Source organism: Danio rerio, chromosome 1, assembly GCF_049306965.1.
Source record: "Danio rerio strain Tuebingen ecotype United States chromosome 1, GRCz12tu, whole genome shotgun sequence".
In the NCBI taxonomy this organism is placed as follows: domain Eukaryota; kingdom Metazoa; phylum Chordata; class Actinopteri; order Cypriniformes; family Danionidae; genus Danio; species Danio rerio.
This window is the reverse complement of record NC_133176.1, coordinates 24,896,014-24,921,500: the sequence shown is the minus strand read 5'-3', so window position 1 is coordinate 24,921,500 and position 25,487 is coordinate 24,896,014. Positions and strand designations below refer to the sequence as shown.

The 25,487-nt window shown below is 35.8% G+C and overlaps 2 protein-coding genes across 6 annotated transcripts in view; one reads left to right on the top strand and one right to left on the bottom strand.

Annotated features, from left to right (window-relative positions):
- The window catches only part of pds5a (PDS5 cohesin associated factor A), a 42,644-nt gene extending 30,264 nt beyond the window's left edge, over window positions 1–12,380 (top strand). For 2 of the 5 annotated variants that reach the window (XM_073925242.1, XM_073925288.1), the window contains exons 19-34: window positions 88–248; window positions 394–517; window positions 2,499–2,657; window positions 2,747–2,815; window positions 2,967–3,103; window positions 3,189–3,312; window positions 3,758–3,962; window positions 4,099–4,213; window positions 4,396–4,528; window positions 5,129–5,248; window positions 5,328–5,396; window positions 5,701–5,852; window positions 5,946–6,021; window positions 6,097–6,434; window positions 9,811–10,039; window positions 11,960–12,369. In XM_073925242.1, the coding sequence (XP_073781343.1) occupies window positions 88–248; window positions 394–517; window positions 2,499–2,657; window positions 2,747–2,815; window positions 2,967–3,103; window positions 3,189–3,312; window positions 3,758–3,962; window positions 4,099–4,213; window positions 4,396–4,528; window positions 5,129–5,248; window positions 5,328–5,396; window positions 5,701–5,852; window positions 5,946–6,021; window positions 6,097–6,434; window positions 9,811–10,039; window positions 11,960–12,001 (2,253 nt within the window). In that variant the 3' untranslated portion in view covers window positions 12,002–12,369. 5 annotated transcript variants of the gene reach the window in all.
- A 1,479-nt stretch (window positions 12,381–13,859) lies between these two features.
- ube2kb (ubiquitin-conjugating enzyme E2Kb (UBC1 homolog, yeast)) lies at window positions 13,860–23,909 on the bottom strand. The gene is given in 7 exon segments (NM_001008611.2): window positions 13,860–14,378; window positions 17,556–17,684; window positions 19,373–19,472; window positions 19,888–19,970; window positions 22,493–22,551; window positions 22,648–22,741; window positions 23,394–23,909. Coding segments are annotated over 7 exon segments (603 nt in total). The 5' UTR covers window positions 23,457–23,909; the 3' UTR covers window positions 13,860–14,303.
- Between the last annotated feature and the right edge of the window lie 1,578 nt (window positions 23,910–25,487).

Below are 25,487 nucleotides of genomic sequence, written 5' to 3'. Positions count from 1 at the left end.
TGTTTGCAATTGCAAATGTAGTAGTTTTTATTTTTAAATAAGACTTTTAAATACCATGTGCGCATTTTTTTTCTTTCCATGCCTCAGGTTTTATCATTTACTCACCCCACTGCGTTCCACTCGGCTGAAACATACGAGTCTCTGCTGCAGTGTCTGAAAATGGAGGACGATAAAGTGGCTGAAGCAGCAATACAGATCTTCAGGAACACAGGACAAAAAATTGAGACAGAACTGCCACAAATTCGCTCGTATGAACACCTCTCATATTCATTTACATAAAAACAGCTCTACCAGAGTCAGAACTAGAAGCCTAAACTTATTAAAACCCTGATACATGCTTATTAAAATACAAATATAATGTAGTGAAATGTTTTTTTGTAACTTTATGTGCAGGACTCTAATTCCCATACTTCATCAGAAGGCAAAAAGAGGAACCCCGCACCAGGCTAAACAGGCGGTCCATTGCATCCATGCCATCTTTCACAATAAAGAGGTCCAGTTAGCTCAAATATTCGAGGTAAACATCTTTTTTTGAATGAAAATATCACTGTTATCACATTTCAATTCGCATATACAGTAAACATTATAGAAAATGAAAGGGTCATGATTCCAACTATTTCACCACTGAAAATTTTCAGTCATTTTGTTTTGCCTTCACAAATCAGTAAACTCTTGAACCACTATTATTAACAACTGTGATATTTTTGCTTTGGCAATTATTTACTTGTGGCGTGCTGTGAGCAATTGACTAAACCATATTTTCAAAATAATAGTATAATCTATTCAGAGAAAAAAAATGTAATGAATGGTCCTTTATTAAGGAGGAAGGTCAATGCTGTGTTTCACATTTTTATAAAATATTGTTATATGTATTACCTTCTGAAATGTGTTGTAAAATGAGTTGTTCCAAACACTGTTCAAAGGAACACTAATTTATATTAAATGTTTATTTTAGAAGGGAGAATGTAAAAGAAATGCAGCATATTGCATTGCAGGATGATCATCTGAAATGATCTAAAATGCTTTGAACTAGCAACTAAAACCCAAAACTTGTGAAAGAAATCAATCAACTACAGGTAAAATGGATCCAGCCAATTATCACCTCTAGAAAGATCTTTATTTTTTATTTTTAGATCATCTTTTTCATCATGATTGTTTCTACAACAACAGCTTTGTTTCAGGCATGAAGGATTAAGGTAATGGAGTGGCCAGCTCAATCGCCTTACTTCAACCTAATTGAAACTCATTGGCTAAAATTAGGATTGTGCCGATAGACGATTGTATCAACGATAGGCAAAAATATCGCAGAGAGCTGAAACCTATGATGATTTTAAAGACGATATTTAGCTCCTTTCGCACTGTTACATGTTTTAATTGCATTATAAAATAAAATGAATGGTATTACTATTTTTAATCATCATCATAAATAAAAAATTAACTATAAATAATATGATTGCTTCAGCTGTTTATATCAACATCACCTGACAGACACTTTTGGACAAAAATGAATTATTTCAATTGCTCTTCTATCAAAAAACTTTTTACTGCCATCAGAAAAGTTTTAGGTCAAATAGGCTATTACTGACTCGCCGCAGCCATGTCTAAAATGAAACATATCATCAATATGGCGATCTGAAAATTTTGTATATTGCCCAACACTAGCTGAAATACCTGTTTCTAGGTGCCAGAAGTTATATTAAAAGCAATATTAAAATATTCAGATAAATATTAATATCAATATTTTTTTCTCTAAACTGAAACACTAATAATAAATTAATTAATGCACCTTTTCTCTATCTTGTTTGATGGACAAGACAGTGTCTGCTTGTTCATAAATGAAATGAAAATAGTCGACTGTACTTTAGCTGCATTATTTTGCACAGTAGATTGCTCCCTGTCACCTGATGGTGGAAAGCAGTGACTTGAGTGCTTGACATCTATTATTGATCAATCTAAAATCTTCATAGGATGGCAGACTGTTCTCTATATCAGCACACAAAAGCCACATGTGGTGAAAGTTTTTAGAAAATGAAAATGGGTTGTACTACAATTGTTTGTGCTCGCACAATTTCTACCAAATGTATTTTATGATTGCAAAGTTTACATTTCTGGTACATATGAGACTAAAATGGTTGTAATTTACAACCCTGACTATTTTTGTATCTTGTTGTAGGATAAGAACATGCAGACTTTATTTATGAAACATCAGTGAGTCATCAATTAAAGTGGTCTTTTGCCACATCATATCCTGAGGTGTTGACGAGATTTTAAAACTAGATATTGCAAAAAATAAAAAATAAAAACAAAAGCACAATTAACCCACTTTCTCCTGCAAATATCAGCAGATTTATATAAAATGGGTGCTAACTTTGCCTTTTTATGATGAAAAATGTGAACAAATGTATTTTAAATTGTTTAATTTTATTTTTATTTTTTTTATGCATTTGTTTTCTGCACGAGTTTTTTCAAAACATTTTTATCTCTGTGTTTTGTTCCAGCCGTTGTCTCGGAGTCTGAATGCAGATGTACCTGAACAGCTGATCACTCCACTCGTGTCTCTGGGACACATCTCCATGCTGGCCCCGGATCAGTTTGCATCTCCCATGAAGTCAATTGTAGCTAATTTTATTGTAAAGGACCTTCTGATGAATGACAGAGTGAGCATATTGATGTATTATTCTGCTTTGAGCATGTGGAAATGTTTTTTATAGCCTTGCATGTTAAATTTACCCTCCTCATCTCTTAGTCTGTGGGAAACAAAAATGGGCGGCTCTGGACAGCTGATGATGAGGTTTCTCCTGAAGTTTTGGCTAAGGTAAAGTAATAATAATCATAATAAAATTTCACATTGTGCCTTTTAAAAATTCCCAAAGCACTTTGCACTGAGAAAATACAGTTAATACAATAATAAGGTAGAAAACGTCATTTTTGTATGTGTATTTATTTATTTGTTTGTGTGTTTCCAGGTGCAAGCCATTAAGCTGTTGGTCCGCTGGTTGTTAGGAATGAAGAATAATCAATCCAAATCAGCTAACTCTACTCTCAGACTGCTCTCAGCCATGCTGGTCAGTGAAGGAGACCTCACGGAGCAGAAGAAGATTAGGTACTCACTAGTGATCTAGAGTGATTTAGTATGATAATAAAAGACAATATGCCTCTAACACACATTTGTATGTTTGTGTACACAGCAAGTCTGACATGTCTCGACTAAGGCTTGCAGCCGGGAGTGCCATCCTGAAACTAGCACAAGAGCCCTGTTACCATGACATCATTACTCCAGAACAGTTCCAGCTCTGTGGACTCGTCATTAATGTGGGTTCAGCTCTACTGGGGCATATATCACTTCAAATATTTAACTGAAAACAGGATAGCCTTGACTTTTAGGCAGCAAAAAACAAAATTTCCCTTTGCCACATGATGCAGTCTAATTCCAGGGTCTGTGCACACATCAAATAGACAGGCACATTTTTGTTCAGATGTTTTGATGAAATGGCTGAAGATCAATTTTAAAAGTAGACTTTTTTCTTTTTCTTTTTGACAGTCTTTTAGATTTAAGACTAGAGCTGTGTTACACACAACACCAAAGGCAATTAAAAAAAAAAAAACTCTTTAACTAAATTGTAATAAAGAATCTGCTTGTATATGGCTCTATTTGCACCTGGTAGGATAATGCCTAAATGTGTCTCTTGTGACTACATGTCTACAGCAACAACTCTTCATCTTATTAGCTTTTCTTCTCTTTTCCCTCTCTTCATAGGATGAGTGCTATCAGGTGCGACAGATCTATGCTCAGAAGTTACATGTTGCTCTGGTGAAGTTGTTGTTACCACTGGAGTACATGGCTGTATTTGCTTTATGTGCTAAAGACCCAGTAAAAGAGCGACGTGCTCATGCTCGACAGTGCCTGCTGAAGAACATCAGTGTCCGCAGAGAGTACATCAAACAGAACCCTATGGCTCATGGTAGATACTTTTGTTTTTAATTATTTAAAAACATATATGTTTTGTACTGGTATACCACATAACACACCGAGCCAATTTCCTGCGGAGCTGCTTGAATGGTAAAGATCTATCTAACTAATCTTTTTTTGCATTTCAGAAAAGCTGCTGTCTCTCCTTCCAGAATATGTGGTGCCATACATGATCCATCTTCTAGCTCATGATCCAGACCTTACTAAACCACAGGATTTGGAGCAGCTTAGAGATGTCAAAGAGTACGAGAATCATATTTTTGCCATTTTCTTTTCACTCAAATGGCCTGACTAATACTGCCAATCTTTATACATTTTTTAAATATAATTTCTACTTGAACAGATAGATCTAGTTTCCCTAATTTATGTTATGTGCGTTTTAAAATGACAACTAATTGAAATGAAAAATAATCTAATTTTTACAGGTGCTTATGGTTCATGCTGGAGGTTTTGATGACAAAAAATGAGAATAACAGTCACTCGTTCCTAAGGAAGATGGTAGAAAACATCAAACAAACAAAAGATGCTCAGTGCCCAGATGACCCAAAGGCAAACGAGGTTTGTCACATTAACACGTTATGCAGATTGTTTATGTATTTCTGAATCCGCTTGTTAAGTGTGACGTCACCCGAAGCGGCTTCCAGGTCCAAGCGCTCAATTCAACTGAATGGGGAGACTCATGAAATCGTAATAATAAACGTTTTGCAAAGTGATTTAATACTTTCGAAAATCTCGATCGCAGTATATATGTCCATGCCTAATATCCGATGGCCAAAAGTGATTAATTTTTTTATAAATTGTTAATTTTGGTATTTGTTATGCAGCAAGCCCAGAGATTGTTGTGTACACTATGATTTTATATAAAATTAACTTTAATGTGTGATAGGAATAAAACGTGATCATAAACGAATGATTTCTTCACTCAAATGAATGGCGGCTTGGACCCAGAAACAGTATTACATACGTCACAAACACGTCACCACTTAACAAGCGGATAGGGTTGTTAAACTTTGATATAAATCTTTACTGAACGAAAATGTGACTACATTTCCCACTTGCTTTTTGAGTACTGCTGAGTGTATTTATGAACACTGCCGATTAGCCATTGTGCTCATGTGGTCTAAATCCTAGTGTTACAGTATTTGTATTTATTTACAGAAACTATACATTGTATGTGATGTGGCATTATTTGTGATCGCGAACAAGAGCACTTCATGTCATCTGGACTCTCCAAAAGATCCTGTGCTGCCCAGCAAGTTCTACACCCCACCTGATAAGGTAACAACCACTCAGACAACCACAGCACCTCTTTACATGTGACCATTCTATGAAGCTCGTTCTCTCTTTCTTTCAACAGGAGTTTGTCAACGATAAGGAATATCTGTCAGCAGAAGCTAAAATAGTTCTGCAGACAGGGAAAATCCAGGTAGGTTTTATACCCTATATATGCACATGGCACCACGTAACACATTTGTGTAATTAATCCGTATATAGCCATGGCTAAAGCATGATTTTTGTTTTTAGTAAATTTTCGTGACATTCATTTTAAAAAGTAAACACATTTTAGGTTGTAAGGACAGGGTAGGAAACCTCTAGGATTTGGGAGTTAATGAATAGGGATATAGCAAAAATTATTTCTTTACAATTGTTTTGAAACCACACAACTAACCAGAAACGGACAGTAAATCCTTGACTGCATTAAATAACGCACCCTTTGTTGCTCATTTCAGCAACCACCAAAGCAGACAGGCGTTCTGGGGGCTGTAAACAAACCTTTAACAGTAACAGCTCGCCGACCGTACATTAAAACTATCACCTCTGAGACAGGGAGCAATGCAAGCACCAACTCCCAACCCAGCTCACCTGCAACAAATAAGAGCAGGTTTGTGCTGATCAGCATTTTCTATTTAAGATTCAATGTGATTTATAATGCAGGATCTTCATAAAGGATTTTTTTATTTTCTTTCTATTGAAGGGATGTGAGTTCTGAGGTGGGGGCAAGGGAGAACGAAGAGAATCCTGTGATCACAAAAGCAGTCAGTGTAAAGAAGGTATGAAATGAAAAGGTCTGTATGTTCACACTGCTATCATCCTCAACTCACTCTTATTTGTTTTTGCTCTTGTAGGAGGAAGCTGCTCAGCCCAGCGGGAGGAAGCGTGCTGCTCCTGCCAGTGATGGGACAGAAAACAGTGTGTCTTCAAACCCCTCTGCAGGTTCACAGCCACCGCTCAATAAACCACGACGCGGTCGACCCCCTAAAAACAGTGCGGGCGGTGCCACACAGGAAAAAGAGGCTGGAGCTACGACAGGGGCAGGAGCCGGACGGGGCCGGAAGAGAGCAGCACCTTCTCAAGATCCTGCCAGCACAGCCTCAACTGATGCACTCAGTGACAAGACACCAAAACAGCAGAAAGAAGCAGAGCCGAAAAGAGCAGCGCCACAGAGACAGATTGACCTGCAAAGGTAATTGAGTTTGTGTTGGGTTTATTGAGAGTGAATCTGTTGCTGGAATGTGCAACTTACCACCTGTTAAAATTGCTGTTCTCTTAATGCCTTCACACCAAGTCCAAAAAGTCTTTTTGTTTGTGATTTTGTTTTACAGTATTGTGAAAGTTATTTAGAATTCAAACTGAATTTTGAAGTAATGTTTTCGTTACCGTGAGTGTAATTATATAATATTATGATTTTCACAGTTGGCTCAATTGCCTGGCTCAAATCTGAGTTTGATTGACCATCGTGTTTAAACTTTGTAACATGAAAATTCAAATTAACGAGAAGAGTGTCAGGAAAGGGAGTGATTAAAACACACAAATACACTGTCGGACCAATTTATATGTGATTAATAGTGGCGTACTTCTGTTATTTGGTGTGATTTCTGAAGCAAACCATACCAGAGTTAATGTTAACTGCACAACAGACTAGAACTGTAATTGGGCCATAAAAGTTAGGCCCAACAGGGACAAAATTTGGCCTGAGCTCAACAATTAGATTTTAACTGACAGTTTTTTTTAAAGTCTGAACCTGCTTACAGCTAGACAATATTCGAATGTGCACCTGCACACAGCGTTTTCGCCTTTTTTCAAGAGTGAGTTTTTTACACGCAGTTTAACATAATTTATTTATAACATACATATAGGCCCTTTAGAAGTTGGAACAAAGAAATAAAATAAGTCCTCAGCACTCTAGGTACATGTACTAAAGCCCTGCTCACACTGAGATTTCAGCCGCGATTTTGTCATCTAAGACTAATAGTAAAAATTCCTGAAATTATAGGTTTAAAACGCCGCTTCGTGCCTGTTGCGATCAAATTTTTCCCTCCGAAGAAGTTCTGGCAGTGTCGTTGTGCATCAAACCAAGAACCAATCGGAGCTCTGAATTTGATGACACGATTCTTGCGACAATTAAAATGACCGCTGGGAAATGTCAAAACTGTTTTTTTTTTCTTCCTGCTTTGATTATTGAGACACGCTGGCTGCACGTAAATTGTCGCTACAGATTAGAGCTGCACAATTAATCGAAAAAGATTGCAAAATCTAGATTCTAGATCTAAATCTTAATCCAGCATTTCTACGATTCTGCCAGTCATATTTTCAAGTTCAGAGAGAAGAAAGGGGGCCGCAAGTTTTCACATTGTTTTACATGCGTTGTTCAGCAACGTGGACACCAATGGTGTTGAAAGAGTCACATACATTATTTATATGGTATATTTCACCCAAAAATGCCATTTCTGTCTTAATGTAATGATGTATTTGTGGCCGCGATATGACACGTGACGTGAGCTGCTGACCGTGAGCTGTTACCACAGAGAGGCCTGTGAATGAAGTCTACTTTAGTGAACAGAACCCACATAGGCTGTGAATAACAGATGATAAAGTTGTACATAATGTTTAGTTTGCAGAACAGAGTGATTGTTTAAGAGCCGCGTGGGAAGTATGAACCGCATTTAGCAGTGAAAATGAAACCTAAGGCACGCACAACATTTAAATAATCATATGGCATTATAGAGTTATGATTAGGCTATGACAAGCATTTGATATACTTTTTTCTTTCTAGTGAACACAGTGTTGTGCATGAGAAGAAACAGTAGGCCTACATATAATATTAGTATAGTTTCTTTACCATATGTTTGAGAAATCACAATAATAATAGCTCACTAATATTAACCTTTATTTTACATCTACAGAATCGTGAGAAAATCATGATCTTTATTTTAATCAAAACAATCGCGATTCTCATTTTAGCAAGAATCGTGCAGCTCTACTACAGATTGTTTACATTTGCTGTAAGGAATCATTACAGAACGCGGGATAGTGAAAGTGTCACGGGTGGATGATGTTAAACTCCGGAAGAATTTTCTTCTGTGTTTGGTGCATCTTCATTGTCGTTTAAACTGACATTATGATGGATGAAATCATACAGTGTGACATGATAGCCATGTTCGTGCAGTCTGACATGCTACAATCGTTCAGGATTATAAAAAATCTCACAGTGTGAGCCGGCTTTTACCCATTAAATTGGCTAACACACCAATAAATGAAGTTTTTGTTAATAAAGAAAATTAAAATAAATTCTAAATTATGATGAAATAGCAAAATTACGATTTGTTTCGCCACTTCACAATCCGGCCTTAAGGCGACGGTGAAGCTGAATAATAAAAGAATAATGCCAATATTAGTCAATAAACTGTCTACATTATACATTTATGATTTAATTAATATTTAGCTATAATTTGAAAATGCTTTACTCACCAAAATTAGGCTTGTAAACGTGTTTTTGTGGAGGAACATATTTTTGAATCCACTGTAGATTGCTTTAGCGCGGTCCTTTGTTCACTGCACTAAACATCCTTTCACTGCTACTGGCTGAGATGCACTACTGATCTGGCGAATTTTGCAAGTTTTGGGTAGGATTGAATGTTCTTGGCTGGTGGAAGATGAACAAACATTTCATTTTCCATGACGGCGATTACAATGTAGTAAGTGACCTCATCAATTTTTTTGTCAACTTACTGTATGTTCTCCGTCATCATTTGCAGGGATGGGTTTTGATGTTGTAACAAACGATTTGAGTACTTTCTCGCGCCAATCGAAATGCAACACATGACTGTTCATTTACCTTGCAAGTCGAGCGCAAACCCGACCCAGTCTGGCCCCATCTAAAATGATAGAAATTAAGCCAAAACCCATTTTCAGGCAAAGATCTTCAACTCTACACCAGACCACCCTTTTCAGGCAAACTCTGGTAAAGTTCTCAGGTGTGACTGCAATTTTGTCTGTCCATACAGAGACCAACATTTTTTACATTTTTCCTCTCAGCCATAAGCTTGGCAAATTTGCACAAGGCAATAATTACATCCAAATTAATTAGATCTGAGGAACCATAAACTAAATTCAAAACCTACTAGCACAGCTACTAAGAAAACATAACTTTTACTAAAAAAAAAAAACAAGCACAACTTTACACAGACAGCAACACAAAATTGAACGGGTTTGTAATTCTTACCAGTGATGAATGGGGATTTTGTTTTTCATGTTGCAGTAATCTTTGCCAACAGCACTGGTATGCAAAAGCACTTCTCCTGCACTCTATCTAATCTGTCTCCAATGCGAGTTTTTATTGTTGTGCACCCATGCCTATAATAGACAAAGCACTTGTCAGATATGTTTTTGAGCACATGAGGGGCCTTTTCATTGATTTATTTCTTTATTTTATAATTGATATTTTATAGCAAGCCACGTGGTGTCTTTGGACTTGGTGTGAACAGGCAGTAACCATCAGCTGTAGCTATTATTGAAGTCTTTAATGCAGTTGAGGCAGTTGTTGTTTTTTTTTACACAAGATCAGGGAGGGTAGCGCAGCGAGATCAGCATCATCAGGACACACACCCGTCTCAAAAGACATACGGAAGTGAAGGGGAGACAGAGAGGGAATTTGAGTCCAGTCCAGAGAATGTACTCTCACTCACACAGCTTCAGGAGCAGCAGGAACAAGCCTTGCACCGACGCTTTAGAGCATCGGGTCCCAAGCAAAGACAATCCAGCCACACAGCAGAGCAGGGGGAGCTGTTAGTGAGTGTCTGAGAGAAAACTTCCTTTAGCAATGACGTCACGCACTTACCTTGAGCTCAAAACTAAAAATGTACTTGCCCTGTTGCTTCACAATGAATGATGTGCTGTTGTCCATCCTAAAACAACATAAACTTAACTATTTGACTTCAGTTCTGTATTCTACAAGTTTTCTAATGAGTGGAACCCACTGATATCATGATTTAGTGAGATTATCCGTCAAAATAAATACTGATTATTTCACAAAAATGAATGGCCTTATGATATGGATAGAATATAGATAGAGGATATAAGACTACTTATAGGCAAGTTATTATTTACTCACCCTCCTCTTGATACAAATTATTTGGATTTCTTTTGTTCAGCATAAAAAGGGGATAGTTTGAAGAATGTGTAGTGCTTCCCAGAGGTTTGATATATATTTGCAGCGGTGGCCGGATTAAAACATACCATTTACCCACATCACATAAATAGTTAACTATATGCGACAAACAAAATATAATTAATTTTTTTACAATCTTTTTATTTATTATGACACTGTTATACTTTTTCTTTTCAATGAAATTAAGTAAAAAAGATCCATTATTTCTCTTAATTTATTGCGATTCAGCAGCCATGTGCACCCACTGACTGGTCAAATCTGCTTCTCTCTCTATCAAGTTCAAAGCAATCTCTAATGGCAAATCGTTCAGATATGTATATAAAATAGCCCAAACAATATAGCCTAACAGCATCATCAAATTAATAAAGTATACAGCAAATAAGAAATAATGACAGAAAAAGAGAAAAAAAACAGATGGTATCTTAAAAAAATCATGATTGCAAGATTACACCGTGTAGATTATTTAAATAAGGCAAATGCGTTAAGCACTATTGGTGTGCATGTATTTGTAGGCAGTTTAGATCAGTCATTTCATCCTCTTCGAGCACATAGTAAAGTTTTTCTGAACCGTTTATATTTAACAATCTGTTATTTACTTTTTCTCTCAGTCTCGCAGCTGTGTGCGCTGTCAGCTGTGAAGCAAGCGGAAAGTAGTCTTTAATAAAAGAGTCATGCAAAAATGCATACAAGCTTTAGAAAGCACTGATCCTAGAAAGTAGTAGCCTTTAACTTCCATATTATTTTGCCAGTTTCCAGCATTCTTCAAATCATTCTGTGTTTAATAGAATGGGGTAAAAATTTGTTTCGGTACCACTTGAGTGTGAGTAAATAAAAGTTTTTAGGGGAACTATCCCTTTCACGTGGATTTCCAGTTGGTTTATCATAAGTGGACAAAAAAGACGGCTGGCCGAACTACAACTAGGAGATTGCAGTGTAAAATAAGTTAAATGTCTTTGTTTTACTTCAATCATTTTAAACAATGTAAATGCCTTTAATCCGTTTCATGCAAAACCCTAAGATGTTTTCTTTATCCTGTTGGCTTTCTCTGTTTTAAAATTCTCTTGTGGTGCTTCGTATAGAACTCAAAAAAAACAAAAAAACAAAAAAACAAGTGGTTTGGAATGCCATGGCTGATTTATTTCTTAGTACGGTATCTGTAGGCCACATGAAATCTGCACTCTTGAGTTTCGAAGAATATTTATAGCATTTCACTAGACTGAGATTAGATAGTTTACCCAAAAATGAAAAGCGACCTCACCCTCACCCTTTACTCTCCCTAATGTGTTTGTTAAACTTAGTGTTTCTTTCTTCTGTTGAACACACAAGATTATTTATTTATTTGTTTGTTTTTGTTTTTTTTCTGGAAAAATAGAAGTCAGTGGGGAATACCGTCATCAACCAGCTTTATTTAAAACAACTTTTGTGTTCAACAGAAAACAATCAAATGTTTTGAGCCTGACTGTCATTTTTGGGTGAACTATCGCTTAAATCATTCTCATTTGTCAATCGTTGATCTCAATGGATGTATTTATTTGTTTCAGGTAAAGCGTCGGATCATGCAAACGAGGATGGTCAGGCAGTAAAGGACTGAATGACCCAAAGAAGAGACACATTCACTTAAACACACACACACACACACACACACACTCTCTCTTCACATCCTGAACTGTCATTTACCCCACGCCTCTGAGAAATGAATTCTTTAGATTCAAATGTTCAAACTTGTATGTAGAAAAACAGACCTGTTTGTTTTAATTTGATTTTTGTTTTCTGTTCAAATTGTTCTTGTTGCCCTTTGCCTCTGTCTGGAGCAATTTTTAAAAACAAACCTTTGAAAGAAAAAAAAATCTGTTTTAATCTCCTTTAAGGTTGCTTATTAAAACCTGAAAAGATGTTTTTTACTGTTTTATCTCCCCTCTCTTTTAATCCTCTATTAAAGCCAGATACTGTACTCCGGTTTCATTGAGGCTCATTTTCCTGCATTCAGTTCCATGAAAACTCTCACACTGTATCATACCCCGTGTATGAGCACGAATTCCTCACACTGTAACGAGGCTTGGAGTCATTCTAAACACTGAAAGTTTTTACTGCTCAAAGTTTTTGACGTTTAAACAGAAGTTACTTCGTTTTCCTCCACATTCATACAATGTCCAACTATTTCCATGTTGAAAGCGAGATCTAGAATAGACATGAAGGCACAGGACACACAGGAGTTTTCAATTTTCACTTTTTTTAATTCAAAAGAATATGACAGTTTCACAATAAATAACCATGCTTGTACGGCTCGAGTAGGTTTTTTTCTGTCTTGTTTCGTAAAGGAGCTTAAAGTGACTAAAGCCAGAGCCCATGACCTGCATTTCTCCTTTGACTGAAGTTTTTGTCCTTCTTCGTGCAATATTGAACAAGGTGATCACTACAGGAAGACAGTCTTTTTGTTTTTTTCTTTTGTTTGTTTTTCATACAAAATATAAATCCAGCCATCGATGGTGCATTCTAGAGATGAAGAGTGCGCTTATCACCCCCCTCCCATCCCAAAACAAACTTGGCTATATGTACATGAGAAAGGTGTACGAAAGCAACTAGCTTTGAATTGAGGGCATTATGAGAACAGATGGGATGTTGGAAGGCTAGCAAACAGAGGCAAGTAGCAAAATGAGTAAAAGAAACCTTTCACCCCTGTAAGAACAAAACACGAGGTAAAAACAGGATCACAAAGCATTGTGTGGCAGTACTCGCGCTCTTGGCCCGTTTGCTTGAAAGCATCTTTATAGACTAGAAAACTCTAGCTTGCTTGAGACATGCTTGCGATGTGGGTTATGTGCCAAACGTCAAAATAGACCTGCAGTTTGTCAGCAAATCTAAATCCAGCTGAGTGTGTTAAGAAACGCCCAACATCCTGATTGTTTCACAAACTAAAAGTCAGTTTTTAAGAAAGAGGAGAATCTTGTGTCTTCACTTCCTACAAGTGCCTACACAAACGCTAATTGTTTCATACATTATTCTTTTTCTTTGGGGGAAAAAAAAGGCAACTGTCCTCAAATCAAGTCACATCCTCTACAGCTGCCTTGAAATCAAATAGAGGAAGGGTTTGCGACCAATATTCTCACATCACCCCTTTTTCAAAATGAGAAAGGGCATCTTTTCATACTTTGTGTATGTGGAAAAAAACAACACTTCACCCTGTAAGCTAGAAACTGCATCTGCACTCACAACACCATGTCATCTGGCCATATTCACTTCTATACAGACTGATTAGTGCAAAAGAAAGCCAAAAGAGACATTAACAGAATGAAATGAGCAAATCAAATCACACATTAGTTTACCGTAGGACAGAAGGGCTAATATTCATCTCACTTTTTTTGTTTGTGTTTTATACGCTAAACATCCCATTCAAATGAGCAAACCCCAAACGTGATGGTGTGCAGAAAGAAAGAGCATTCCTGCTATTTTGCATTTTTAATGTACACTACTAATTTACATGTGCTAACATTGTTGCACAGATCGAAGTGGGAGTTTCTGTAGTGTGAAATGACAGTGAGATTGGCTTTGTCTTTGCTGGGTTTCTTTAAAAGGAAGCGACAGCCTAAATATAAGAGGGAAAATGATTGTTGCAAAGCAAAAACAAGTTAAACATGAGAGGGGGAGAAAAAAAAAAAAGAAAGACACTTGGACGTGAATGTTTGCAGAAAAAGACTCGGATGACTCTGAGGTTGCACATTAATTGTCTGGCAGTCTTAACTGCTGCTGCTTCTCACCAAAACCTTCATTCTGAACACAACCCAACACGGGTGACGCATGTGTGGATGGTTGTTTGGGTGGGAGTGAACGGGTCATGAAGCAGGAGGGGTCTGATGGAAATATGGCCTGATGAACAGAACTGGATGATCAGTTGCTTAGTAGCAGCTCTGTCGCCGTCTCCACGTCCCATGATTTTGAGGACAAGGCTACTATTACTGCATTCTGTGTGAGAGAGAAGGAAAGACAAAACGTTACAGTCAGAAACAGCAAATCTGCTCAACCAACTGTCAAAGGTCTTGACATGCTTCAAGCAAAATGGAAGACCAAACAGGTGTGACGACATTTCAAACAAAATCAGGCCAACACAAAGTTTGCTTGGAGTTCGTCTGGCGAATCTGACATCTCTTGCCAAAGCAAACTTCCTGAAAAAGGTCACTAATAGACACTACCACTGGTCCAGAAAAGGAACACTGACTTGGAAATATTTGGTTAACTTCCTTTTGTTCAGTCCTTCCAGGTTTGATATCAATGAGTAAAAACAAACCCTAAAGAGCTGCTTTATAGTAGACATTGAAGTATAAATCTAATTTCAAATATTGATGTAAATCTGCTTGAAGGCAATCTACTCTATTAAATACTCAATTGAAGTGATTTGATTACCAAATTGCAGAGCTTGTGCAAACGGCCACATTGCTATGATCAGATGCTTTCTTGAAGGGTTCGTGCACCCAAACATGAAAATCTTTGACTAGTTTTTTGTCCTGTTAAAAACAAAAGATATTCTAAAGAAAGTTGGAAACCGGTAACCACTGGCATCCTTAGTAGGAAAAACAAGTACTATGGAAGTCAGTGGTTACACTCTTCCTTTGTGTTAAACAGAACAAAAGGGGAAAAAGCCGATATGAAACAAGTCGTGGGTGAGTAAATGATGATGCACTGTCCCGATAACTGTCATTTCTCATCACTCCACACATTCTTACATGTTTATCTAAACGCTGCTTTCAGTAACATGGACAGCAGTGTGATGTTTACTGTAGTGTAACAGTAACAGGTTACCACTGCTTAGTCATTTGAACTCAGTCTAAATATTTATTTTTTTGTTCTTCATTTAGGACTATTAAAAAGACAATATCATGAGGTAAACATCACATTCATCCATTATCATATATCATTCAACACAACAACTAAAAGGAAAGTTCTACAAATGCTAAATGTCATTCTCCTGCCGATAGTGCAGACAAAAGTGTATCAAGCTAATTTTCTGTCAACACATACCCCCATTCAGAGGTCTGGGGAGTCATTTCTTAAAGACTTTAACATTTATTAGGCAAGGACGCATTAAACTGATCAACAACTATTCACAACACTGCTAACTGTTTTCTGATGTATCCTGACTTTGAAGACTGGAATGATGATTACAATTCAGGAATAAACTATGATGCTAAAATGATTATAATTCAGGAATAAACTATGTTCAGTCTTAATTGTCATTAAATTATACATTTTATTTATCCTATTTTTGTTATTTTTTATTGTAATATTTCACTCTCACAGTATCACTATTTTTACTGCACTTCCGATCAAATCAATGTTGAGTAGAAGAGCAAAACAGACTTCTATCAGAAACAGTCAAATATCTTACCAACTACTAAGCTTTTAAACACTATTCTGTCAGCACTGGTGAATTTGTACACCTACATAAACAACCATCATTTTTATTGTGTAACACATGAAAATGCAATGCAAACACAGCAACGTGCACATTTGTAGCCTAAGGTCTAGGAGTCAGCAACCTTTGTGACAGGATAATTTTATTCTTAAATCCCTCTCATGTTCAATGTACAATACACTTCGGCCAATCATGCAGTCAAGCTATAGGAATCCATTTTTACCAGAGTAAACAATAAATGGCAAATGCTGGTGCTTGGAAACTGGCAGGTAACTGTGTCTTGTCTGTGACAGGCCTACTCTTTTCAACAAAAAGCATATATACGATTTGCGAATTAGTATTATATTAGTCAGCAGGTAATCTATAACTAGTATGATCCGAAACAGTGACAAGCTGTCACTTCCAGCAAAATGAATCGACTATTTTTTGACATGGCCTCATACTTCAGTTTCTCGTCAAATCTTCTGATTAATCAAATGCTCATTGATACATCCCGCACCTTTCAAAACGCTACTGCTAATGCAGAAAATGTAGACTGTTAAATGTAAATTTGCACAAATCCACAAGCAGCATCTGACCAATCGAATTCGATGCTAATGTCATTTTAGGTGCTGCTGAGCAGAGATTAGGAACATAAACAGACAGATTCAACATTTAAATTGGACTGTAACTGTCCTAGACTCAGTGACTCTGGCAGCGCTGTGGTATAAACAGAATAATTTAAATAAAGAGGAGGAGCTGCGCAATATGTCCCACCTTTAATTCCTGTATCAGTGGAAACCGCATCATCACATTGAATTTGGTACTTCAGGGGACGTTAATGTAACATTTAATTCAGACTGTACAGTTATTTCAATAAAACGCCTAAACTAATTGGCAGGGGTATTCTGATTTTTGTTTTTAGCAATCCGTATGTCCACCATATATATATATATATATATATATATATATATATATATATATATATATATATATATATATATATATATATATATATATATATATTTCATAATGACATGAAGTTAAACTTATGGTTAACAGTAAGCAGTTATCACACGAGCCAGAACAAAACTACATCCTGCTGTCATCCTTTTTACATTAAGAAACAAACACAACAGAATCATCATCACACTTCCACTGAGATTCTGAATCAGAACAATCAAAAAAAAGTCTCAATTGGGGGAAAAAGGTAAATGGACTAGTACTCTATTAAAAAAAATTATTAATTAGTTAATTAAACAAACAGTTTTTAAGTGCATGATATTAATCTTGTTTTAAAGAATGGTTTTTACATGGGCCAATGACAAAAATTAATTTATGGTATTAAAAGAATACAAGTGTTAAATGGTAAGAAATAAATAGCAAATCTATCAAACCCGCAGGTGCTACTCATTTCCCAGTTTTAAACATATGAAATGATTTTAGTATACATTATATATATATATATATATATATATAGCTCTGCCACCATTTAATTAATCAACAACCGATAGATAGAAATCTCCAACAAGTAAATCTTTTTTACTAGCAGTTGCCAGTCAAAAGCCAGCATGCTAAACACAACACAGGACAGGATTAGAACCTCAATAGCTTTGGACATTTTGAATTTCCAACAAGTAATGTGCCAATAGTGCCACATGTCACAAAGCCAATAATACCACATGTCACAAAGTTGCCAAACCCTGCTTTAGTCAGTGCATCTTTTTATTTTGCCACTATTCAGTACTTACTTTGTCAAAGCCCATTGCACAAAGTTTGTCTATTTTGCGTGTGTACTCTGGACTGGACACAGGAGCACCAGCGTAAACGTGAGACCAGAGACGAGCAGTTTGTTTGAACATTTCTGGATTCTGCTTATACTGCAAAAAAAAAAAAGACAACAGTGACGTTGTTAAAAGGTTTACAAAGCCACATTGTCATGCAATATTCTCATTTAGACAGAGACACGGGCTGCATCCGAAATCGCATACTTCCCTGTGATATAGCAGTGTGTCTAAATAAGTAATACGTGAAGAAATACACGGAGGTAGCCATGGGACAATAACCGTTTTCAAGATTAAAAAAAAAATAATTTAAAAAATTTTTAAATTCGCTTAAATTTTCTGTTATACCATTCTTACGTTATATACAAGTTAAGTGCTTTTACTGCCATTTTATTTAGTATTTTAGGGGAACAGTATCTCCAGCAGAAAAGGAACATCCACATCAAAAGCTACTGGTCAGCCCACATCTGAAAACCAAATCATTTATACGCCAACATCCAAGCATGCTATGGACCCTTATTTATATCCAAAGATAAGAAAATTATCCAAAGATGCCTTTTCAAATGTGAAACTATAAGTAGAAGAAATATAAAGAACATAATAAACACAACAGCATGAAAACCTTAATATTTTTATCCAAGGTTATTATACCGTCAGAATCTTATACTGGCCCATGCCTACCCAGAGGACCTACTACCTACTCCGGCTTTGTTTTGTTTCCAGTCGAAATATCCAAAAAGTTTTAAAAATCAAGAAGCATTTTCTAAACAAGCAAAACATACTGTCTTGTTTTAAGAAATATGTCAAAATTAAGGTAAAAAAAAAAGTTAAATAATCTGCCAGTGGGCTAAGCAAAATAATCTTATGTCAAAAGGGAAAACAGGACAATACAATATGCTTTGCTTGTCTAGAAAATGCTTTGTGATTTCGAAATTTTTAGATATTTGGACTAATGAAGTTTGGCCTACATGCTCATTTTTAAAAGAAACTTCTTTGGTGCATCAATCTTGTCAATGCTATTATTCAAAAAGGAAATGATTCGCACTTATCAAGTAATTGCTTCGTACTGTTTTTATTTTTACATTCTACGTTTGATTCAACGTTTCGGCACAATGCCTTCCTCAGTGTGTGCAATGTAGATATTTGGACTAGAAACAAAACAAACTTCTTCCCAAGAAAAGTACTTATTGCTTAGTGCTGTAGTGCACATCAAATAGATGCAACGCTATCCCATGATGCCACACGTAAGAGAAATTAATGAATGGACAAAGCAAATCAACTGACGCAGGTAGGTCATGTGTAGGCCCACACGAAATCTGTGCGCGCAAAATTCCGCAGGTTTTTAGCCCATCATTAATTCTGTTTATTTCCGCAGACTTTTAGCCCATCATTAATTGTTTATTTACTTGTGTAAATGTTTGTAAATCTATATTCAGTTTTTAATCAATAACAGTAAAATTGACTAATATGAAAATATTCACTTGATTTTTATACAGTGCATATTTTCAGTCTTTTAGTAGATATACGAGAGACTTGCTTTGTTTACCAAATAAAGTGAATCTAATTAGATTTGCATTTTACACATTCAATAAAAGTTAAAAGATAATGTTTTTTTATTTCACATATTAAGGTTTTAGTTATGATTCTAATCATTCATAATACTCACGCATTGTACTATTTAAAACGTACCTTTCTAACTATCATGAGGTAAATTCAGATGAATAACCTACTCGAGTAGTATGTGATTTCGAACGCAGCCACTGACAGTGCATATTTGACTGTACCTGATTGGCTACCACAGCGTCCTGTGGATCATCGGGCTCTGCTGCAGCTAACAGAGCCTGTAGTGAGAGCAGAACTGTTCGCAGAGTCATAGCAGCAGCCCTGTGCACAGGATATGAAGACACAATCATTTGAAAAGGGAACAGGAAGGAGAGAAAGAAAGAGCAGTGTCAAAATTATTGAAGGGTTCGTTCACCCAAAATGAAAATGCTGCTATCATTCACTCAGCCTCCACTTGTTTAAAAGCTGATGGACATTCCTTTTTCTGTTGAACACAATTCAAGATATTTGGAAGAATAATGGAAACCAGTAACCACTGACATCCCTAGTATTTGTTTTTGCAACTATGGATGTCAACAGGTTTTCAACATTTTCATGATATTGTATTTTGTGTTCAACAGAAAACAGAAACCCATTAAAGTTAGGAACTACTTAATTTGGAGTTAACTTTGAATCAGTTTTCATTTTTAGTTGAACCATTAAATTAAATGATGAGTCATGATAATGAAGCACTCACCACTGGTCTTTTAAAATGTCCAAACATATCGCCCCGGTAACAGAACTTATATTGGGATGCCAGATCTTAGTAATAAACCGCACCTGAAAAAGATGACAAAACTCATTTTAATTTATGATATATTTATTTGCTGCGAGTTGATATTAAATTCTGAATGATCTTCTTTGCCTTGTTAATGCACTCAGAATTGTCATCAATGAACAATAATCTGAAATTGAGGTGGGACTGAAGAGACTCAAGAGTAAAAAATGAGTACAATTAATATTCTTTCCTTTTTCTCCATTCATCACGTCTTTCAATGTAACAAATGTTCAGAAACAAAAACATCTTGTCTATAACATTTAAAACAGGAATCATTTGTTGCCTCTATATAAAAAAAAAATTGTAAATCTTTGCCAGTTTTCTTTTACCAACTCATGTATTAGGATGACGTTTTTAATAATTTAAAATACCACAAAATGTAGTTGATAAGCTTTTATTCTTAACCTAATATATGCATTATTCATTCATTTTCCTTCAGCTTAGTCTATTTCAGAGGTCATCACAGGGGATTGAACTGCCAAGTACTCCAGCATATGTTTTATGCAGAGCATGTCGCCCCAACCCAGTACTGGGAAACACCCATACATTCTCATTGACACACACTCTTATACACCATGGCCAATTTAGCTTATTAAATTCACCTATCACGCATGTCTTTGGACTATAAAGGAATTCGGAGCACCCGGAAGAAACCCACACCAACACAGAGAGAACATACAAACTGCACACAGAAATGCCAACTGGCCCAGCCGGGACCCGAACCAGTGACCTTCTTGCTGTGAGGTGACAGTGCTAACCACAGAGCCACCGTGCCACCCTTTGGGGCATTATTGCAACATTTATTAAAAGATTATTATTAATATTAAAGCTAACATTTTAATATGCTTTCTATGCATGTAAAAACACTGCATGTAATTTGAATCAGACTTCAAAATGTGTCTCATCCTTGACTAAAGATTTCTGTCTATTTAAATATCTTCTAGAAGGTTTCCCAGCAGTTAAAAAAAATGTACAGAACAGGAGTCACACATTGGATATCTGCTTTCATATCGAAATAAATTGAAATGTGTAAGTACTTTGTGATTGCCAATTTATATTCAAATACAAGAAGGCATTTAAATGTTACCAAGAGTAAGTGCAAGATTAGGTTCAGCTGCAACTTTTTTTTTAACTGTTACTTACTGGTTTATTAATCAATTGTTGGGGCATTGCAGATCAAACGACTGAGAATTACACGTTAATAAACTTTCATTTTATTTGGAACATAATAAACAGCAGACGAAACATTCATATCATTACTTGAAGACAAATGATAATGTATATGTTCTAAAATCTGTTTAAAATTTCAAACATGTCTGATATCCTCTGACTAATCATAGCCTGGCGCAAAGGAAAAAAATAATCAATGTCAATAATATAAAATCTGGATCTTTTTTTTTTTTATTTTATTTTTTTTCCTCCAAACTAGCAATGACCCCTCTAGACTTAAAGACAAAGAGAAGAGAGATTTACTTGAACACTTTAACAGTTGTTCATGTGATCCTTCTTCTCATGTCTAGTTTGGTTAGTTCACAAAGTATTACTTTTAGCTTTCTCTCTTAATTCTAAATGTGAATCAATATTGAACTTAAGTGAAATACTTAAACTCTTTAACCCGATGTCTTTAAAAGGCTTTGCATGCTAATCAAATCCAGACAACTAAATTACAGCAGTACAGTCGATTACTGAACATTACTAACCCACTACTGCCTTAATGAATATAAACAAAGATCATCCAGATGCAAATGTTATGGAACTTTTAACTTCATAATAGGGCTGCACAATATATCGCTTTAGCATCGATTTCGCAATGTGATCATTTGCAATAGTCACATCGCATGATAGGCAATGATGAGTTTGTATTATAGTTCATCATGTGCATATGTTTTTGACGCCTGTGATTGTTTAATGTTTTTAAAAGCATTTGGGTATAAGAACTTGAACTATTTGTGACCTTATTGAATGGTTTTTATTTTTATCATTCAGTTACTGTACTTAAATACTGTTAGACCTGGGAAACAACAAACCCCTTTATTTGAATAACATCTTTGTCTTGACTGCATTTACAGATTGTCATGTATGAAAATACTCACAACATATGCAAATACAGAAATGCACTGCAAATAGCAAAGATCACAACAATTGTTTATTTATTTATTAATTTTAGATTTTATAGAGATGCACTCCCACTGCAGAGTCATTCCAGTTGATCTAAGATTAAAAATTGAGTTATTAAGTCATTGATAAAATTGTATTCATATTGCAATATATATATATATATATATATATATATATATATATATATATATATCGCAAAATAAAAAAATATATTTTTATATTTATTTTGGATAAATAACATTTGTATCCCCTTTCATTCATTCATCGTGTTATTTTAATTCCATGTTACACTATTATCTACTTATTTTTATATTAATAACATTCCTTTTTCTTAATAGTATGTCTATGTAAAATATTTTGGCAATATTATATGTAAAAACAGCAGAAAGAATACTTGTTGAATTACCTTGGGTGGATTAAATGGATACGTCTCAGGGATCTTGATTTCTAGTTGATATCTTCCCCCTGTGAGAAAAAAAAACGTTAGCCTGTTATAATCTTATCTCCAGCATTAATCTCCAAGCAAACATTAAAGAAACATCATGTAAAGGCTCTCATTACCTTCATATGGTGTGTCTGGCGGTCCTGCTATTTCTCCCTTTAACTCTGTGAAGTTTTCATCCACCAGATCTACTTTTATTTGATTTTTACTCGTCTGTTAAAAAGCAAAACAAAAATGTATTTAGTAAGGAGTACCATAGTTGCTTGAACAAAGAAACAACCGGTATAGTCAAGTTATGAAGCTGTCTTCTGAACATAATAAGCACCCTTAAAAGACAGTATGATATGAGTCTATGATTCCCAAAAATGCTGTCTGTCAAAGGTGCTGCATTACTTAAAAAAAGAACATCCTAGCTGCCCTGTTAACTGACACCAACACACACAAAAACGTAGGAACACGATCAGTAAACCACTAATGGGCATTTCAAAACAGAAAACCAACCTTAAAACACTGAGTGCGAGTGCTGTTATTGCAGACTATAGAAGTGTTGGTGAAGCTAGCCGGCTAACTATGTCAAATAGCTCCATGGCTTAAGCTCGATGTGTGCCAGCACAAATTTAACAATACTCTGACATGTTCATGAATGAATTAAACATTTAGGTCTATGTTTTCGTTTTATTACATCGAGAGAAGCAAATTTGTCAGAAGTGTGACTTCCGTATCTTAAGTCCATCATATGACAGCTCATGCTAACATTAGCTTAGCATGCTAGGCTAGCTCATTGGGTTTTGTGTGTTCATCGCCAAAAGTCCTTCTGTTTGTTCTTAACGGGCAGGAAAATATAGTAAAGTAGCGTTTTGCAAACCTCTTCGCTTTTCAGCACTTCTTTAAACTCTCGCTTGATCCTCTGCACAGCGATATTTGCCATGGCTGATTGATTCCTCTCTCTCTCACTCTTTCTCTCTCTCTCCTTCTCTCTTCCGCTGTTTTTGAGCCTCCAGTCCGCAAAGAATGATAGAGCTTCACTTTCACACCCCTCTTGCGCTCCTTCGCCCTCTCTCTCTCCCTCCCTCTCTCTCTCCTAAAACAGTACGGAAAGCACCAGAAAAGCACCGGTAAACAAAATAAGAGCCTGGAACACTAAAACACTGCACTACAGCACTGCGTTTGTCCTTCTTTGTTGAATCAGGTGGATGTGTTATGCAGCAGAAAAGCAGAGCTCAGTCTTGACAGATCCAGAATGCGTTCACATCTAGTTTCACTCCCATATGATGTGGTGCTGTCACATGATGTCGTGCTGCTAAAGCTCGGATGCATCTGTTTTACTCCCACGTGATGCGTTCAGAGCATACGGTCCATCATCACCCCTTTCACTGAATTTGCAAACAATTTAGGCCTACACTATTTAAACCAAGTATTAAATCACATGGGTCCTTTTTGATTATTCTAACAGGAACATGAAGATAAATCGTTTGTAGCATACAATATGTATTCACCACCATTATAATACCATGCTAAATCTGAGTTATTTTTATATATATACAACAGTTCTGTCAGGTCCTCGAATCTGATTGGCTGATAGCCGTGATATATTTAAGTAATATCAGCACCAGTACAGCCTCTTTACCTTTTGTGTATTACTCCGCCCACATACAGCCAGCAAAAAGCATATATATTAAAATTAACAAATAAAAAGTTTACACTATGGTGAATAATACAGTGTTTAAAAATAATACAATTGTTTGGTGTGTTGTATGCTATATATATATATATGTGTGTGTGTGTGTGTGTGTGTGTGTGTGTGTGTGTGTGTGTGTGTGTGTGTGTATATATATATATATATATATATATATATATATATATATATATATATATATATATATATATATATATATAAATCTATTAATAAGAACTTTTTTTCGTTTTTCACCTTTCATTTGATAAACAATTTGAAATTAAGTTAAATCAACCATGCTTGAAAAGTTGCATACCAGTTGTCAGTGTGGCAGGGAATGAACAGAGCTCTCTTCCACTTTCAGTACCCGAGACTGAGGTGCCCTTAAGGGTTAGTTCTACCAAAAAATCTGTTATAAGTAATTACTAACAGAATTTTTGGTAGAACTAACCTTTAACATCCTTGTGTTGTTACAACTCCCTGGGACCTTCAACTTCGGAATACAAATTGAGATATTTTATATGCTCAGTGTCAGTAGCTAGTAAGAGCTTGGGGTGACCTAAATCAGTCTAAGCTTGATGTTCTTTGCTGATTGCTCCCCACACATTCCTGTCTCAACTTCCACTATCCAATAAAAATGTGAAAAAAAACCTAAACAATGAAAAAAAAAAATATATTTTACATGACATCTAACACAACACATTTACAGCCTTTAAAGTCAGAAACCCAATCAACATACAAATGTTTTTCATTTCATGTTAATGTTTTAACATGCGGCATAATCTGACAGATGTTTGGTACACAAAAGTCTTCTTGGAGCTTTGTGTGACAGTTGTTTGTATCTCGTATCTGTGTGTGTTTGTGTTCACTTCTCATTGTGGTGATTATGTATTCCCTTGAATGGGTAAAATGTAATTCAACTTCAAAGTATGTGTGACCACATTTGGCCATCACATTATTCATACATCTATCAATTCAGATGCCAATTGACTGCAGATTTTTACTTGATGTTATTTTCTCTATCGATGACCTTTATATTATCTTTAACAGTTGTGTACTTTGCATTTATATTTGTGTTATCTTGTCAATGGGTGAGATTAAGACTGAAACTGCCCTTCTATATTAAAGCCACAGAATAAGATTAGGGAGACAATTAAATATATAGCAAATACAGTTTTAAAATATGGTTAATTAGCATTCAATTGCTTTCTCATATAAACTGCTGCCATGTTGCCTTTTGAGAACTCTAGATCAAGCACATTGTCAAATCAACTGTAGTTAATT